Raw genomic sequence first — 16,364 nt, 5'->3', positions numbered from 1 at the left:
TGCAGAAGTTACACACCCGATGGCAAACGTTGCAATTCGTGCGATTCTTGAGGTCCAGCGTCGGAAATCGTCGTGCTTCCGCTTGCACCAGCAAGATGTGTGCTCGCCGTACTGTTCTGGCAGTGTGCTTCTGCTGGATGTGCCTCGATCGCGGGGGCTGCAGCAATCCGAGCCGGATCTCGCTCTTCTGCTATGTGCTCGGCTTCGGTCGGCTGCTGCTGGCCCAACGTTTGCCCTGCAGCATCAGCCACTTGTCCCTGTGTGGTCGAAGGCACTCGGCTTTCGTCGACGATCTGCGGAATCACCGCTTTCTGACACACCGGACACCTCCCAGAGACAGTGGTCAACCACTGATCGACACATGTCTTATGCATCACATGTCCGCACTCTAGCAGCCGCAAAGGCTCGGGTTCGATTTCCGACTCCGGCTCGTCGTCCAGTTGAGGCTCTTCAAAGTCGCAGAGACAGATGGGGCAGGTAGCGCGGTGTGCAGGTAGTGGGTGGAGTGGATATTTGAGTTGTTTTCCTCGTCGCTGCCTGGCGGATAACTTCGATTGCGCTGCTGATCGTGCCGCTCCGGTTTCGGCGCTCAAAGTGCTGCTCGACAACGTCGAGGCATTGCCAGAGTCGCGGGCGGATTTGAGATGATTCAAGCGGGAAGACGACGTTTCGGAACGACGACGAGCTATCAAGAGTCGACTTAAGCGTCGCAGACGTCCCAGCGCGGGATGCACAACGGTTCTAACAGACACTTGTGTCGATTGCCTAGATCCAATGCCCGGACGAGCTGGTGTGGATTCGTTCTGTGCGACTGTCTCGATGTTGCCCTCACGACCTTGCTGGTCAAGCTGTTCTTGCGCTTCCACGCCAGTACTCTCATCGTCATGGTGAGCATCGTCTTGTTCCTCCTCAGCAGGTGTATAGTAAACCAACTTGACGCGCTTGTCCACCTCCTTCTGATCGATCTTGCCTGTCTCGGGGTGTAGCTCCCTCTGTGGTAGCCGATGCGCCAAGCCCAACGCGCGCATCACCATGATCAACAATGGCAATGCGCAAACGATCAGAAATGCCAGCAGAGCAATCTCGAGAATGAAGACGTACACCACGATGAGCGAAGCCAGTGCTGTCCAGAAGAGCGGCACGGCCTCGGCTGGTTTCTGCGAGCATTCGGTCGAGCTGTAGACAATAGCGTTGCCGACGAAAAAGATGACCAAAGAGGCTATGCCAAGGACCGTGCTGATCTTGCCTATCTTCATGTCGAGGTATTCTGAACCCAATGGTCGGTCACGTTCAGCGATGGCACGTGCCTCAGGTCCAGCTCGTCGACCTCGCCGTGTACGGTGTGGGCTGAGCCCCAGATAGAGTTCTACAGGAATGTCGAGCGCCAGTCGAACAATGTGCACCACAAGATACTTGAAGAGGCTGTCTGGATTGCAGACTCTGCCGGCCTCGTGAGAAGGTGAAACGTGGTGCGAGCCGGGTAGCGCGAGGATTGGGATGAAGGCTACAATTTGGGCGAAAGAAACGGCCAATCGGATCATCAGAACGATGCGTCGTCCTCGCGGCAGTTGTCGAACACCCATCCATAGCGACTGCAGCAGATTGCGACGAAGCGTGAGCGCTTCAGTAAGCGAAGGTCCGTCCTGTTGGATCCGTGGATTGTTGGCGTTGGAGGTAGCATTTGCGCCGTCGTCGATGGTCGGAGTAGGCACTCCAGGCACGGCTGTCACCGTTTCTGCGTTAGTCGACATGCTTCTCAAGCTTGGTGAGACTGTGTCAGTCCAGCCTGACGCCAGCCAAATGTCGATGACCGATCGAGGTGAGGAGAGTGTTGTACAGGACAGCGCCTAGCCACTGATCTAGCGCCGGTAAAAAATGCGAGAATCACAAATCGTGAATCGTGAATCGTGAATCGTGAATCGTGAATAGTAGCCGCAAATGCTAAGCGCGCGCGCCGAAACCAGCGGCGATTCGCAAACAAGCCTGTCCGCAGCAGTTGTCCGTCACGAACTGGAGGCGGAATGCATCACTTGAATGGTGATGGTCCAAGGCGGAAAAGGTGATGAGAACATGCATCAAATTGCGACTCAGCAGACCGCTTGTTCGAAACGCGCATGTCGTAAAGTCACGCTCGTGACTATCCCACAAAAGATGTGGAGCCAAGAGCGTGAGCTGCCAGCGCCGGCTAGAGCTGCTGCTTCGTTCGGCTGATAGACTCACGACTCGTCACGAAGTTATCTCGGGACTTAGGCACGCACAGGGTCCTTCTGAGGTTTCCAGCTCGGCAGTTAGACACACGACAGTCGGGAGGAGCCGTGAAGACCGCCCGTTTTTGCCAAGACGCCGAGTCTTGAGTCTCGGCATGTCTCGAGGCTGTGTTTTGCCCATGACGAAGTCACGAGTTTCACGTTTTGCAGCGACGGGCCCGCATGACAATCACGAATCAAGAATCACGAATCGTGAATTGTAGGCACGCCGATCTTAACATTCATTTGTTTTTCCACACGCCAGGTTCGTGGTTCGTGGTTCGTGGTTCGTGGTTCGTGGTTCGTGGTTCGTGGTTCTTGGTTCCTGGTTCGCACGCACGACGTTGCATGTGGTCTGTCGGCTCCTTCGTGCTTGCGCCGTGTCCCACCTCCCGTGAACACATGCCGTTTTCTCAGTCTGAAATCGTGATTCTTCACTAAGTTATGCAGAGCCAACGAGAAGCGGAACCAATCATGACATTTCAAACATAACTCTGACACGAGCCAAGGTAACCAAGAGGAATCGAACGGACTATCTATGATGGAGCGAAAGGTGGATGATCACGAGGCTAATGTGACCAGCAGCAAACAAGTCGAGTGGCAGTAGCAAACAGCGGTGACGAGTCGCTGTGGATGCTGCCAACATCGAAGAGCTTTGCAAAGGTCTGAGTGGCGAAGGACGAGAGACGAAAAGAGCAAGCGAGGCATGGAAGCGCGCAGGCGAACGAGAGCCATAGCAAATTGCATTTGAGGTTGAACTAGGCGGCGGAAAGAAACGAAACGGGGTCGGTTGACGATTCCGTCCCTGCATCGAATCACAGCGCGCCCGTTCAACTGTGGACCCAATTGCAAAAAATACGAGTGTGTTAGAGATTCGTTCGAGTGGCGCTTCCGACGTTGCTAGGCTTCAGTAAGCCTGAAGATGCAACAGGGCAAAGAGAGAAGGGAACAAGACTTGAAAGGGAACAAGCTCGATTATGCACCAAGGCGCTATCATCATCAAACGACCGCTCAAGCGCTAGGCAAGCGGTGTACGATGGCCATAGCCGTATCGTCACCGTGCGAGATCGAGACTAGGAAGCGCGAGCCGTTAGAGGCCTTGAGCGCCTCGCCGTACAGCTTGACCTGTGGGCCCTCAGGAGTGGGCACAATCTCGACATCCTTGAGCGAGGCACCGGCGCCTTGAGTGCGAACACCCAGCGACTTGACAACTGCTTCAGCGGCACAGAAGCGACCGCAGAACGAAGCACGTGGATCGGGCTGAGCGCGGCAGTACTCGATCTCGACATCGGTAAAGTTCCTTGAGACAAAGTTGTCATTGTCCGAAGGGAATGTCGAGATCTTCTCGCAGTCGATGCCGACGCCAGCGACGTGACCCATCATCTTCTCCAGGTTCTCCTGCTGAGCAGCCACGTTGGCGGGCTTCGCAGGAACGATGGTATCCTCGACCGTGGCGAGAGCAGGCATAGGGGGGAGAGGTGCCTTGAAGCCGTAGCTGTCGCCAATCTCGACCGCACGGGCGTTGAGGTTCATCAACACCTGGTCCTCGAGCTCGGCGGGCCAAGGGCGATTGTCCTTGATGCGCACCAGATCCTCCTTCGTGAGAGCCGAGTGCATGCGAGTATAAGTCTGGTGCTGACGAGCCTTGCGTCGTGCAACGTACTCTTCGAATGCCTTGTCCGAAAGACGACCGAGAATGTGAGCTGCGTGCAGCACAAGGATGATACCACCGACTTGACCGAAACCGAACGAAGAGACGGCAGCGGCGTTGACGTGGTGCGGCGTTCGGTGAATGGAAGTCGAGTTGTACAGCAGCATATCAAACTTCTGGAGCTCTGGCGAAATGTCATCTGCGTTGCGATTACCGCAGACGATCGACGTGTGCAACGCCTGCATTACACCATTGAGAGCCCAGGCGGCGGCACCGCCCTTGGCGTGACCGCAGAGCCACTTCTGAGCCATAACGGGCACAGCGTGACCAGGTGTGCGTCCCATGCGCGTGAATAGCTCCTGGTAGACGTGCGACTCGTTCTTGTCGTTGGCCTTGGTGGCAGTCATGTGCGCCGAGATGACACCAATGTCGTCGGCAGTAAGGTTGAAACGGGCTAGAGCACGCTGCATGCCGTCGGCACTGCCGATCACACCGTGACCAGGAGCGGGCAGCGAGCGGCCAGCACCGTCAGTGTGCGTGTTCGAGTAGGCGACAATACTCTGAATAGGCATGCCTAGCTTGATAGCGTTGGCGGCGGTAGTGAGCACCTGAACACCGCAACCCTGCGATTCCATGAAACCGCTGCGCGAGGTCGAGAAGGGACGCGAGTGCTCCGAAGGCTCTCGTCCGGCAGCCAGCTCCTCCTTGCCGTTCGAAGTGGCCTTCATGTTCGCGAACTCGTACGAACCCTCTTCGGAAAGGTCATCGAAACCACCAGCAAGCATGAGCTCGGCCTTACCAGACAGAATAGTCTCGACGGCGACGTCGATCGACTGGAGCGCAGTGGCACAAGCACCGACCACGGTCTTGATGGGACCAGCCGCCGACATGACGAGCAGGTTGACCCAACCAGCTACCGAGTTGATGAAGGTCTCTTGCAGAATGTCGTTCTGCACATCCGTGTCGTTGCGGCGGTCGCGGAACATCTTGCTGAGAGACGTCATACCACCCATACCTGAACCAATACAGCTTCCGACTTTGCTAGGGTGGAAGTGCTTGTACAGCTCGTAAGGGTCCGAGACACCCGAGTTGATGAGCGCCTCCGAGGCACAGACGAGCGCCCAGAGCGTGGTGCGGTCGACCTGCGACACAATGTCGTCGGGGATACCGTAGCGCTGACCAGACCAGCCAGTGGGAAGCTGACCGGCGACAAGACGATCAAAGGCGACTGCCTTGGGCACAAAGATGCGCGCACCTTTCTTGAGCACGACAAACCATCCACCAGTGTTGGCGTCTTGCCAACTGTCGACCTTGTCGCCGTGCTCGAGCTTGTACTTGGACGCCTCCTCGGCCGACACCTCGAACGGTTCGAGGTCGTGATTGAGCTCGATTTCCTGTTGGAAGCCCTTGCGGTTGGGGTCGTAGTTGCGGAACAGCTCGGGCTCGATGAGGCGGATACCAGCGTGCTTAATGATGTGCTCCTCGTAGTTGGCACGAATGTCCTTGTCGTCGACGGGCTCGCCACTCTTGACATCGACCCAGCCGACATAGGTTGCGCCGGACTTGAGTTGGCCGTCGTGGTGCTTGATCAAGCCCATGATCCAAGCGAGCTCGATGACACCCTCGTTGGTGAGGTGGCCAAAGGCCTCCATCTCCCATCGAGTGCGCGACGAACCCCATGGACCCACCTCAGCGAAACCGGTAATGACAACGACCTTCTCGAGGTCCATCTGCGAGTAGCTCTTGGCGATCTCGCGGTTGAGCTGCAGGCTACCGACTTCGGGGAAGCGGAAGGTAAAGTTGCTGCGAGGGTTGATGTGGACCTTCTTGTGTAGCGCCTCGGCAGCAGAGCCCTTGATGACCTTGAAGTCAGCCGAGTTGTCGGCGACGAGCGCACGCTTAGTCGACGACGCCTCCTGAATGGCAGCACGGAATTTGCCCGTCTGCTCGGCGAGGTCAACGATCTTGTCCATGCCGCCGTTGAGGTCAACAAGCAGAGCCTCGACCTGGCTGACAGCCGAAACAGTCGGAGCCAATAGACCGAGCAAGTTGAAAGCCATCTCGGTGGTGCTAAAGGTGCGGCAGCCGAGCTTCTCGATCTCTTCCGCAACGGTGTTGGACGAAGACATGAGACCGGTACCACGGCACCAACCGATGATGGCACCAGTGATGCAAAGGTACTGGCCCCAGCTCTCGCTCTCCCATCGGTTGAGCAGCGTCTCGAGACCAAGCTTGCTCTCACCGTAGAGACCGTCGCCACCGAAAGTGCCATGGTTAGGCGAAAGGGGAAGAAGCACCTGAGTGGGACGAGTGTCGAAGTTGCGGCTAGCCTTCTCGGTCTTGATGGCACCAAGAAGACGAACCAGGTTGGTAAGCATGAGACGGTGAGCCAGCTCAGACTTGTCGTCGATGCCATCGATCTCTCGGCCGTTCTCCGAGATGGCAGCGAAGGGCACCACAAAGTCGAGGTCGAGGTCAAGCGAGCCGTAGATGTACTTGACGAGGTTGTCGACGTCCTGCTTGGAAGCCTGGTTGAAGGGAACAACGGTGAGTGTCGAACCGCGCGAACCCACCTCCTGGTAGATGCGCTGGTAGTACTCGACGACGCTACGGCTGTAGCTCGAGGTGGTGATCACGACACGAGCTCCACCGGCCAGGAGACCCTTGACAACCTCGACACCAATGGAAGCTTTGCCGACACCGGTGAGCAGCGCATTGCGGCCCTTGAAGCTAACACCTTGCGAGGCCATCTCGCCAAGAATGTCGAGGTAGACCGAGGTGAGCTTGCGGCTGAGCTGCCACTGACCAGCCACCTTTCTCTTGACGTGGAGGAAAGGAGTGCGGTCCTCAGTGGAAGCAGCGTCCGAAACCTGGGGTCTCTGCGTGCTCGAGCTGAGGCGACGGTTGCGAGGAGCCTGGCGAACGGGAGCACGAGCCTGGCGAGCCGGGCCGAGCGATCGTACCACTTCGCTGTACAAGCTCTTGATGGTGGCCTTGCTGAGCTTGCTGACCGAAGGCTCGTTGCGAATGAGCGTCCACAGCTTGGCGACGTTCTCTTGCGCCTTGTCGAGGTTGACCTGGCTGCCAGCGCCGAGTAGACGGCTACCAGCGGCCATCTCCTTGACGTACGCCTCGAGCTTTCGGACACCGACACGCTTGACCTCGCTGTAGGCAATGTTGCCGCGAGCGTCGATCTCGGTGTGAGGAGCAGTGGGGGCGTGAACTTCCTTGTAGACGGCATCCTCAGAGCAAGCCTCGCGGCAGTTCTCGATGAGCTGTTGACCGTACTCCTTGGCGAGTGCATAAGTGGGGCCCTGGTTGGCGTCGATCTGGTCGATGTGGTACTGCATGTATCGCAGCAAGCTCGGGTCAGCACGGTTCATGAGCGTGATGCAACGAGCAGTGATTTCTCGGTCGACGGTGGTGAGGCGACCGTAGATAATGTCGTACAAGAGCGTCATAGCGTCTTGGCGAGCCCAGTTCCAGTACGAGCTAAAGTGTCGCACCTTCTTCTCGGTAAACTTGGGCATGATACCGTTAGTGTACGTGTCACCATGCTCAGCAGCGATCGCGTCGAGCTGGGCCTGAGCTGCCTCGAGCTCAGCCTTGGTGCTCTCCGCGAGACGTCCGCCTGCTCGGCCATCCATGTTGAGGTAACGCTCGAGCACCTGGATCTGGCGACGAACGTGCTCATCCTGTTGAGCTTTGAGCTTGTCGAGCTCCTCGCTGCTGATGGCAACCCCACCCGAGCCACCGCCTCCGCCGCCGACGCTAGCCTGGGCGAGGCTGATGCCAGCAAGCTGGGCGTAGGTCTGAGCGACCGAGTCGAGCCAAGTTTTGGCCTCAGCCTCGGAGCCAAGACGCTTAGCGGGCTCCATAGTGACAGCAACGAGCAAAGCACCATCAGTGCGACCGGCGCCAAGACCCCAAGCCTTCTGGAAGTGTGACTTGACGGCGGAAAGATTGAAGCCACCAGGCAGCTTTCCGGCGACAGTTCGAGTCACCAAGTTGGAAGTGGTCTTTCCAAGAGTACCGGTGTAGCCTGCCTGGAGAGCACTACCAAGCTCCTCGAGGGGAAGCTCTTCACCTCGTTCAGGCAGGTTGCCGAACTCGGCCAAGAGATCCGAGACGAGCTCGTTGCTGAGTACCGACTTTCCTCCGACTGAGTCCTTGATCGACTTGGAAAGAGGCACCTCGGAGATGTTTTTCTTGAGCTTCTGCGCCAAGATAGCTCGGACGGTGTCAACAGCCTTGAGCGGCTCATCAGGCACGGCAGCAGCAGCAGCACCACCGGAAGCGGCAGGAGCAGCAATCGCAGCAACGGGGGTGGGGGCAGCAGCTACAGGAGCAGCAGCTGAAGTCTCGGCGGGAGCAGCTTCGACTTCGCTCTCGTCATCCGCAAAGGCGTAGTAGAGCGCCTCCTTGTCTTTGCTTGAGCAGTACATGACACGCTTGCGACCTTGAGCGAGGTCAACAGCCGAGTACTTGAGCGCCTGGGTACGCTTGGCCATACCGACGAGCGTAGGGCTGGGACCGAACTCGACAAGCCTCTCGAAGTTGTAGTCTGTGAAAAAGATGTCCTGCGTCTCGATCCAGCGAACGGGTGAAGCAAACTGATAGGCGAGCAACTCGACGACAAGCGTGGCGGTCAGCCTCTGCACGCGATCGGGCGACTCCCACTCGTCCTTCTCCCAGTTCTTGAGCACCTTGTCGAGGCGAGGCGAATCGGTCTGAGCGAAGATGAGCTCGGCGTACGACTTGGACAGCTCGAAGGGAGCAGCGACCAAGTTGGGAATGTAACGTCCAACCAGCAGCTGAGGGCGGATAGCGTCGACATTGATGCGCTTCGACAGGTACGATCGGAAGGGAGCCACACCACCGGTGAGGTAGCGCGAGTGGAAGGGCACGTCGATACCAGGCAGAGGAATGGTGGCGAAACCACGCTTGAGCTCGATGCGGCCTTTCATCTCCTCCTCGAGCGCAGCAGAAAGAACCTCGCGGACAATCTCGGCGAGCTTCTCGCGCACCTCCTCGATGGGCATGATCTCGTTGAGCTTCTTGAGGTCAATCTTCTGGATCTTGATAAAGTTGAGCACATTGCCGAGCGTGGTGAGGGCCACAAGGTCACCGGCAGTGACATACTGCTGACCAGCGACGTTGTGATTGACAATCTGCAGAAGGCGACCAGACTCTTTGCTAATCGAGTCGACAATCTCGGCAAGCGCTTGACCAGCGAAAGCCGGGTTGCCTTCGCCAACGATACGGAGAGGGTTACAGGCCATCATGGCATAGTTGGAGGCGCCAGTGACGGGGTCACGCTGCACACAGTTCTGCATCGAGAGACCACGGTAGAAAACGACATCACAGAGCGACTTGACCTCGAGCACACTGGCAACGGCGGCAAGTGAGGCGTATTCACCAAGCGAGTGACCAGCAAAGGCGGCATCAGGCGTGATGAGGCCGCGCTGCTTCATGTCACGGAAGGCGCTAAGCTCGACCAGCACAAGGGCAATCTGAGCGAATTGAGTGGCAAAGAGCAGACCCTTCGGTGACTGGAAGGTGTAGCTCTGGCTCGAGGCGCTAATCTCGGGGAACAAGGGCAGCGTTACGGTGTTGCCATCGGCGTCGGTCGACTCATAGGTCATCGACATGTATCGCTCGCGGATAGTGTGTCCACGAACACCACCAAAGTGGATGGTCTTGGTGAGCGGGTTCTGGTTGATGATCTCGAGGATGCTGAAGCCCATGGTGCTGCGCAAATGACCGTCGGCCTCGTCCCAAAGCGCCTTGGCCGTAGGGCTCGAGTTGTAGAGATCCATACCCATGCCCTGCTCCTGAGAGCCCTGACCGGTGAAGACGTAAACAGTGGCGGGCTGCTTAACCTCGGCCTGACCGTCGATCACCTTATCGCCGTTCTGGTTGAACGTCTCGACTTTGATGACCTTGTTGCCGTCTCGCATGGCAATATGGCGAAGCTTGACGGTGAGCTCGTCGCCAGGCAGCACCATGCCGACGAAGTTAGCCTCGAACGACAAGCAGCGGTCGGGGTAGCCCTCGGCAGCGACAACCTCGACGAACTTGCGCGAAGCTGCGCTCGAGAAAAGGCCGTGGGTGATGGTGCCAGGAAGCGAGGCGAACGAAGAAAAGTAGGGGTTGATGTGGATGGGGTTGAAGTCGCCCGAGGCATTCGAGTAAGGTTCATTGGTGGCAGGAGCCACAAAGGTGGTGGGAACGCCAGAGGCACCAAGGGTGTAGCCGGTCTCAAGAGGGGCAACTCCGCCGGTTGAAGCGCCACCATTGCGCTTAATGTACTCGATGACTGGGTTGCCGTAGCTGATGGCATCTGCAGTGTACTCGATCTCGCCGACCTTGATGAGGTCATCCTTGTAGTCACGGACGTAAGCGCCACCGGTAACCTCGACATCCGAGTATGAGGTGCTATCCTTGTACTTGAGCAAGCTCTGGATGTTAAAGTGAAGCACGGTGCCAGGAGCCAAAGGCTGGGGAGCGACCCAGTCGAACCACTCCTTGGCAAGCAGAACAGTGGCGTCGGCCTTGGTCTTGATCTCGAGCGTAAATTCGTTCTGCGAGGTCTCGAAGCAGGTGTCGAAGTCGGTGAAGCGGCCACGGAAGAAAAAGCTCGAGACAACCGAGATGACGGGTACAAAGTCGCCGCTGGCGTCCTTACGCAGCACAGTGCCAGTGACGCTGACCGACTTGCCAGTGTCTGAGATCTTGATGCTGCTGGCGTGCGCAGTCGCGGTGCAAACGTCGCCAGCACGCAGAGGTCGCGCATCATCGATCACCTTGAACGAGTTGCTCAAGTGCACCAAGCTGAGCAGGTCGGCATCGCAGCTGGCCATAAGCGCCTGCATGATGGCTTCCCATCCAGCGACGATGGCAAAGTCCATAGGAGCCTGGCCTTTGGTGAAGACCTCGCCACGATTCTCGACAATGCGGCAAAAGGTGCGAATAGCGGTCTCGTCGAGCGACTTGACGGGGCTTTCGAACTGCGTAGCCGCAGCAAGCTGAGCAGCAGCCGGCATGTCGGCGTGGAACCACAGTTGCCAGTAGAACTGCTTGATGCGGTCGTTGCGACCGTTCATGACTTCGTGAATCGAGGCGAATGGCTGGTCGGGACGGTAGGTGAAGTAGAAATGCAGAGGAATAGATTCGCCAAGACGCTCTTCGAAAAGCGTCACCTGGATCTTGGCCGAGTCGGAAGACTTGGTGATCTCGAGTGCCTTAAAGCCATCGTCATGTCCGCCATACGAGCGGGCAGCACCGAACAGGGTGAGGCTGATAGGCTCGCCATCGGCAGCGTAGGCGATCTTGGCAGTCTGGTTCTTGCGAGGAGCAAGCATGCGCAGCATCGGGTTGTCAGCGTAGTTCTTGCCCTGGACGACGCTGACGTTGCGCAGAAGGGCGCGCAGCCAGCTGGTGCGCCTGGTGGCGAGCGCCTCGAGCCACTCGGTGGTGTCTGGCAACTGGCTGCCGATCTTGAGTGTCTTTAAGTTGCCTTCAATCGAGGCTTCAACACCATATCGAGCGTAGACGTCGGCCTCGTCGATGGCGAGAGGGTCGTTGGATACGTAGTCAGCAACGGGCACCTTGGACTCGTCGTTGTCATAGTACTTGGCCAACACCTTGGCCACGAGTTGCTTCTCAATGTCACCAAGCATCTCACCAGCAGGCACGTTGGCTTTAGTGCAGTGCTGGACGGCAACCGAGCCCTGAAGAATGATGACTTTTTGGGCATCCTTGCCAACGACAGCGTCGAGGTCTTCGGACTGCCACAGCGAGTCTTTCTTGAACAGAGTCTGGAAGTTGTCGCCAAGCTCGGGGATGAAAGGCACAGGCTTCTGGCCACGACGCTGGCAAATGGTGAGGAAGTAGCCGACATCCTCGGCGGCCAATCGGATCTCCTTGGCGCCGGTATATTCGGCGAAGAAGGCGTCGACAAACTTGGAAGGCTCCTTGTCAAGCACCGAGTAGCTTTGCAGAAGCGACTCCTTCTTGCCAGCGGTCTCAATACCGGCGAAGCGCTCTTCGACGCGACGGCACCAGTCGCCAAAGAGCTTCTTGAGCGAAGGGTCAATCCAGCGGCTCTGGTGGCCAACAAAGAGGAGCTCAAGCATGCGGCGAGTCACCTCCTCGTACGTCATATCGGCAACGTCCATGAGCACAGTTCCGTCGAGCTTGGCAGCGAACCAGGGCTTCTGGAAATCCTTGTTGAGACGCTCGATGAGCCAGCTCTTCTTCTCCGAGAGCCAGACACGCTGCTTCTCACGCGGCAGCGAGAAGAGCTGGTCATCGAGCTGGCGCCACAGAGCAGCGGCGCGGTTGTGAACGTAGCTGATACTCTCGCCGAGCTCTGAGTTGCATGTGATGGTGCCACCGGCGCCCTTGCCGTAGGTGTCTTGCCACTTGTCATCACCACAGCCGGGAGTGTCGACGAGCAGCTGCTTAACAGCGTCCGCAGTGGCAGCCTCCTTGGCGACAAGCATCCACGATGCGAAGAGGAAAGCCGAGAAGGGCATGGGAGCGTAGCCGAGCTTGACCGACCACTCACCAGTGAGGTAAGGCCAGACACCCTCGGCGTCTCCGAAACCGGAACCACCGACGAGGATGAGGTTCTTCTGTTTGCGTAGGCTGGCATACGTCTGGAGAATGGGCTGGTGGAAGTCTTCGGTCGAGTGGTGACCACCAGCACGGCCACCGGTCCACTGGCAGATAATCTTGAAATCAGGATTGGCAGCAGCGATGGCAGCAACGGCGCGGAGGCCATCGGCAGTACCAGGCTTGAATCCAACGTACTCGATACCGGCTGCTTTGAGGCCGTCGATGATCTCCTTAGCCTTCTCAGTCGAAGGAATACCAGCAGCGACAGTGAAACCCTTGCAAGGGAATCCTTCCCGTCGCATCTGGCCCCAGAGAGGGTACTGCCATCCGAAGCGTCGCTGGTCGATGAAGAGACCGTTGAGTTCGAGACCGTTACCAGGCTCGAGCTGAGCGAGGATCTCATTGACTCGCTTGCGGAGGCCGGCCTCGCTGTGGAGACCACCACCAGCGAGCTCAATCACGTAGCCAGCGTTGAGCACAGCAGCATTGATGTTGGCACTGACAGTGGTGGGTGTCATACCACCGACCATGAGAATGCCGCGACCGGTGGTGCGCGAGAAGGGCGTGTCGATCTTGATGCCGTTCTTGGTCTTGATCAGACGAGGTGACCAGACATCCTCCCAGCGCTCCTCAAACTTGACGGTGGAGGCGTTGTAGAGCTCGGTGCTGCGAGCGTGCGTGCCGCTTGGAGTAAGGATCCTCACACCGCGCCCTTCGAGAATGCGAGCTGAGAGACCGCCAATACCAGAAAGACCGCCCGTGCCAAAGTCGATGAGGTGGGTGGCCGACTTGGGCAGGTCAGAGACCTTGGACCAGTAGATGTGCTTGACGAAAATCTGGTCGGCGATGCTCTTGAGGATGTCTTCGGAGGAGTAGCTTGCCAGGTCCGAGCTGTCCTCAGTGTTTTTGACAGTAGTCTTGAGCTCCGAAGCATCCCACACAATGGTGCGGCCGGCATAGTCCTCTTGAAGCATCTTTTCGGTGGCTCCGATCAGGTAACTCGAGTGGTAGGGAACACCGACAGGCAAGAAGTTCATGCGGAAAACGGCCTTGCGCTTGCTGAAGGGGATCTTGCCCTGGTCGGCGCCTGTGTCAGCGCGGATGGCGCGAAGGCTGCCGACGAGACCAACAAGAGCCTTGGGGTAGCCGGTAACAATGAAGCTGCGAGGACCGTTGAACAGCGAGATCGACACGGCCTGCGACTCGGCGAGGTGCGAGTTGGTCTTCTGAATATGCTTCTCGAGGACGGTCTGCTCGAGACCCGAAACAGAAAGCATTGGCGTAGGCTCGCCCTCACCGCCTTCGACGGTGTCCTTGACGAGTGCAGGGTCGATGGCGAGCGTGGGGAAGAATTCCTGACCGCGCTTGCCGATGTGGAAGAGCAGTTCGAGCGCCTTGGCGACATTGACGTAGAACGACTCAAGGCTGTCGGAAGCCGAAAGAACAACGGCCGAGATGATACCCTGCGAGTGACCAGTGGCGCTCTTGATCTGCGAGCGGAACTCGGCCGGGGTAAGACCAGAGGCGCGGATGCTGACTAGGAACTGGGTGATCTGCGTCAGACCGATGAGGGGCAAGCTGAGCGGGACGCTGGCCAAGTACAAGACAGCGGGCTCGGGCGCAGCGCCGGTAAGCCAGGCAAGCACGTCCATGCCATGGATGTAGTAGCTGGCAAAACCTTGTTTGACGGCATCCTGGACAAGCTTGTCCAAGACGGGCTGGATAGACTCGAGCAAAGGCTGAACGAGCGGTCGGTACGTGTCAAAAAGGGTCCGCAGCTCCTTGAAGTACGCCTGTGAATTGGAGAATTGGGGAAGCAACGAGATCAGGGTCAGTCCACGGCTCACAACGGTAACAAAAGCATCTGGTCGCCGAAGCAGGATGGCAAAAACACGTCTTTGTCTCCCACTTTCACCAACTATCACAAAAGAAGCTGCAGGGTCGCGTCGAGCTTCCTCTAGCCGAGGTGCGTTTTATGATGCAAAAGAGTGGCGCACAGCAAGCATCCTGAGAGCTCCAAATTTCGGAAATCGCGCTTTCCGAAGATGATTTCGTGATGCTTTCCAAAATTTTGGGAAATTTCGAAACAGCCACAGCGGAGCCTTAAAGCGTGGGGATAGCGATGCAGGCTATTTTTCGGCAAGAGCCGTCCGTATCTTCGCTTACTCCTCCACGTCCACAGGGGAAAAGAGGATCGGGTTCGGAAAAAGGTTGGACGGTACAAGCGGAAAAGCGAATACAACTTACCTCGTTGTTGCCTTGGCCACCGAAGACAGCATGCACCTCGGCCTTGTTCTGGGCCGAGAGCGAAAAGAGCTTGGGGGTGATGAGTGAAGGCTTGGCCTGGCCTGCCGACTCGAGCTGGACATAAGCTTCAAAGTAGCTGCGCAGCACAGGCGTGCGAAGGTCCGAGTCGATAGCAGCGACCAAGTCGTGGACGCTACCGCGGGTAGCAAGGAATTCGTCGTGAAAGTGAGCCCAAGCGTGCTGGAGGAGGTTGAGCTCGTGGCTTGAGGTCTTGAGCGTGGCGCGCGAGGCGAGGAAGCCGAGGAACTTGGCAGCGAGGTTGATCTTGGCCTCGCCTGCGGCCTTGTCAGCAGCCCCAGCCTGTTCCTGCTCCTCCTGCACCTCAAGCACGTCGTTGGCCTCAGACGAGGCAAGAGATCGCTGGAACTCCTCGCGAAGTACGTCAGCGACGATCCAAGCGTCGAAAGGTTGCGAGGGAACGGGGATGTTGACCTCGATACCGGTTGCGGAGGCGATGGTCAAGGCTCGAAGGAGCAAGCCATTGCTATTGTTGCTGCTCTGGCTACTGGTGGCCGAGAGCTCGACATAGCTGTCGTCGGAAGGGGTAGTCTTGATGCCCGACATGTTGGTGGAATCAAAAAACGCTGAGAGGTTGAATTGGTGGAAGGAATGGGCTAAGAAGCGAGGAGCGTGCTGCAACAGCAGAAGCAAGCTGGTCGTCAAACAGCAGGCAATCTGAAGAACAAGTAGGCTCGAAGTGTCTCGGTGGTCGAGAGAGAGAGGCGCGTATCGGTTCAAATGGAATCGATCCTAGAGAGATGAGTGGTTGCGATAAAGAAAAGATCGAAACGTAATGTTCCAGTCGTCAAGTGGAAGCAGTAAGATGGTGAGGCAAGGAAAGAAGAGAGAACAAAGCCAATACCGTCGTCACTCGGTTTCAGCAGAAAATGGTGCAGGGCGTATAACAAAGGCACTGCGTGGGAATAAAGAAGCGGTGGTGGTGGTGGTGGGATGGAATGATGGCAAGAGGGAAAGTCCGATAGACGAGGTCTCCAAGTCAAAGCTTGAGTGTGTCTGAATGTCGAATGTATGACACCGGCAAACGGACTTGAGGAGCTTTGATCAGCCTGGAGAGAGCTGAAGACCAACACCAAAAGTTGAACTGTGCGAGAAGCCGTGAATAGGGAAAAATTGTGTGGAAACTGAGCCCCCAACAACAGGCGCTACCAGCAAAAGAGCGCACGGTCTCCAAAAAGAAGGCTGTCTGCCTACCAAAAACAAAAACAAAAAAATCAGTGAGAAAAGAAAAGAACATCCTAAATAGGATACCCCACCCACAGAGGACAACACAGAAGAGAAAGAAAGGGGAAAATATCATTAAAGATAAAATTGATGTTGGAAGTCGTCGACAAAAGGGGTTGTCGGTTGGCTGGTCTTGGGTATTTGACACACACCGATTCATGATTCGTGATCGTGGCTTATCGACAAGACTCAAAAGTCGCTGGAACTGGCGTTGAGTGTTGTCTCATTCCGCTCTATCTTTGCCACTCGAAGTCGCGAGAAAGCGTCTTTGCCGTGTCGTGCCCCTCACTACAGAC

The 16,364-nt window shown here is 57.2% G+C and overlaps 2 protein-coding genes across 2 annotated transcripts; both read right to left on the bottom strand.

The window, feature by feature from the left end:
* Nucleotides 1-8: 8 nt before the first annotated feature.
* On the bottom strand, nucleotides 9-1,751 carry UMAG_02972 (uncharacterized protein; the record flags this gene model as incomplete). Its single annotated transcript, XM_011391065.1, has 1 exon — nucleotides 9-1,751. The coding sequence occupies one exon, from the start codon at nucleotides 1,749-1,751 to the stop codon at nucleotides 9-11; it is 1,743 nt and encodes a 580-aa protein (XP_011389367.1).
* Nucleotides 1,752-3,257: 1,506 nt separating this feature from the next.
* On the bottom strand, nucleotides 3,258-15,390 carry UMAG_10339 (uncharacterized protein; the record flags this gene model as incomplete). Its single annotated transcript, XM_011391194.1, has 2 exons — nucleotides 3,258-14,312; nucleotides 14,767-15,390. 2 exons carry the CDS (start codon nucleotides 15,388-15,390, stop codon nucleotides 3,258-3,260), a joined length of 11,679 nt encoding a protein of 3,892 aa, XP_011389496.1.
* Between the last annotated feature and the right edge of the window lie 974 nt (nucleotides 15,391-16,364).

This window comes from Mycosarcoma maydis, chromosome 7 (genome assembly GCF_000328475.2).
Source record: "Mycosarcoma maydis chromosome 7, whole genome shotgun sequence".
NCBI classification, from domain to species: Eukaryota; Fungi; Basidiomycota; class Ustilaginomycetes; order Ustilaginales; genus Mycosarcoma; species Mycosarcoma maydis.
Note: the sequence above shows the minus strand (reverse complement) of the source record. Positions and strands in the feature narration are given on the sequence as shown.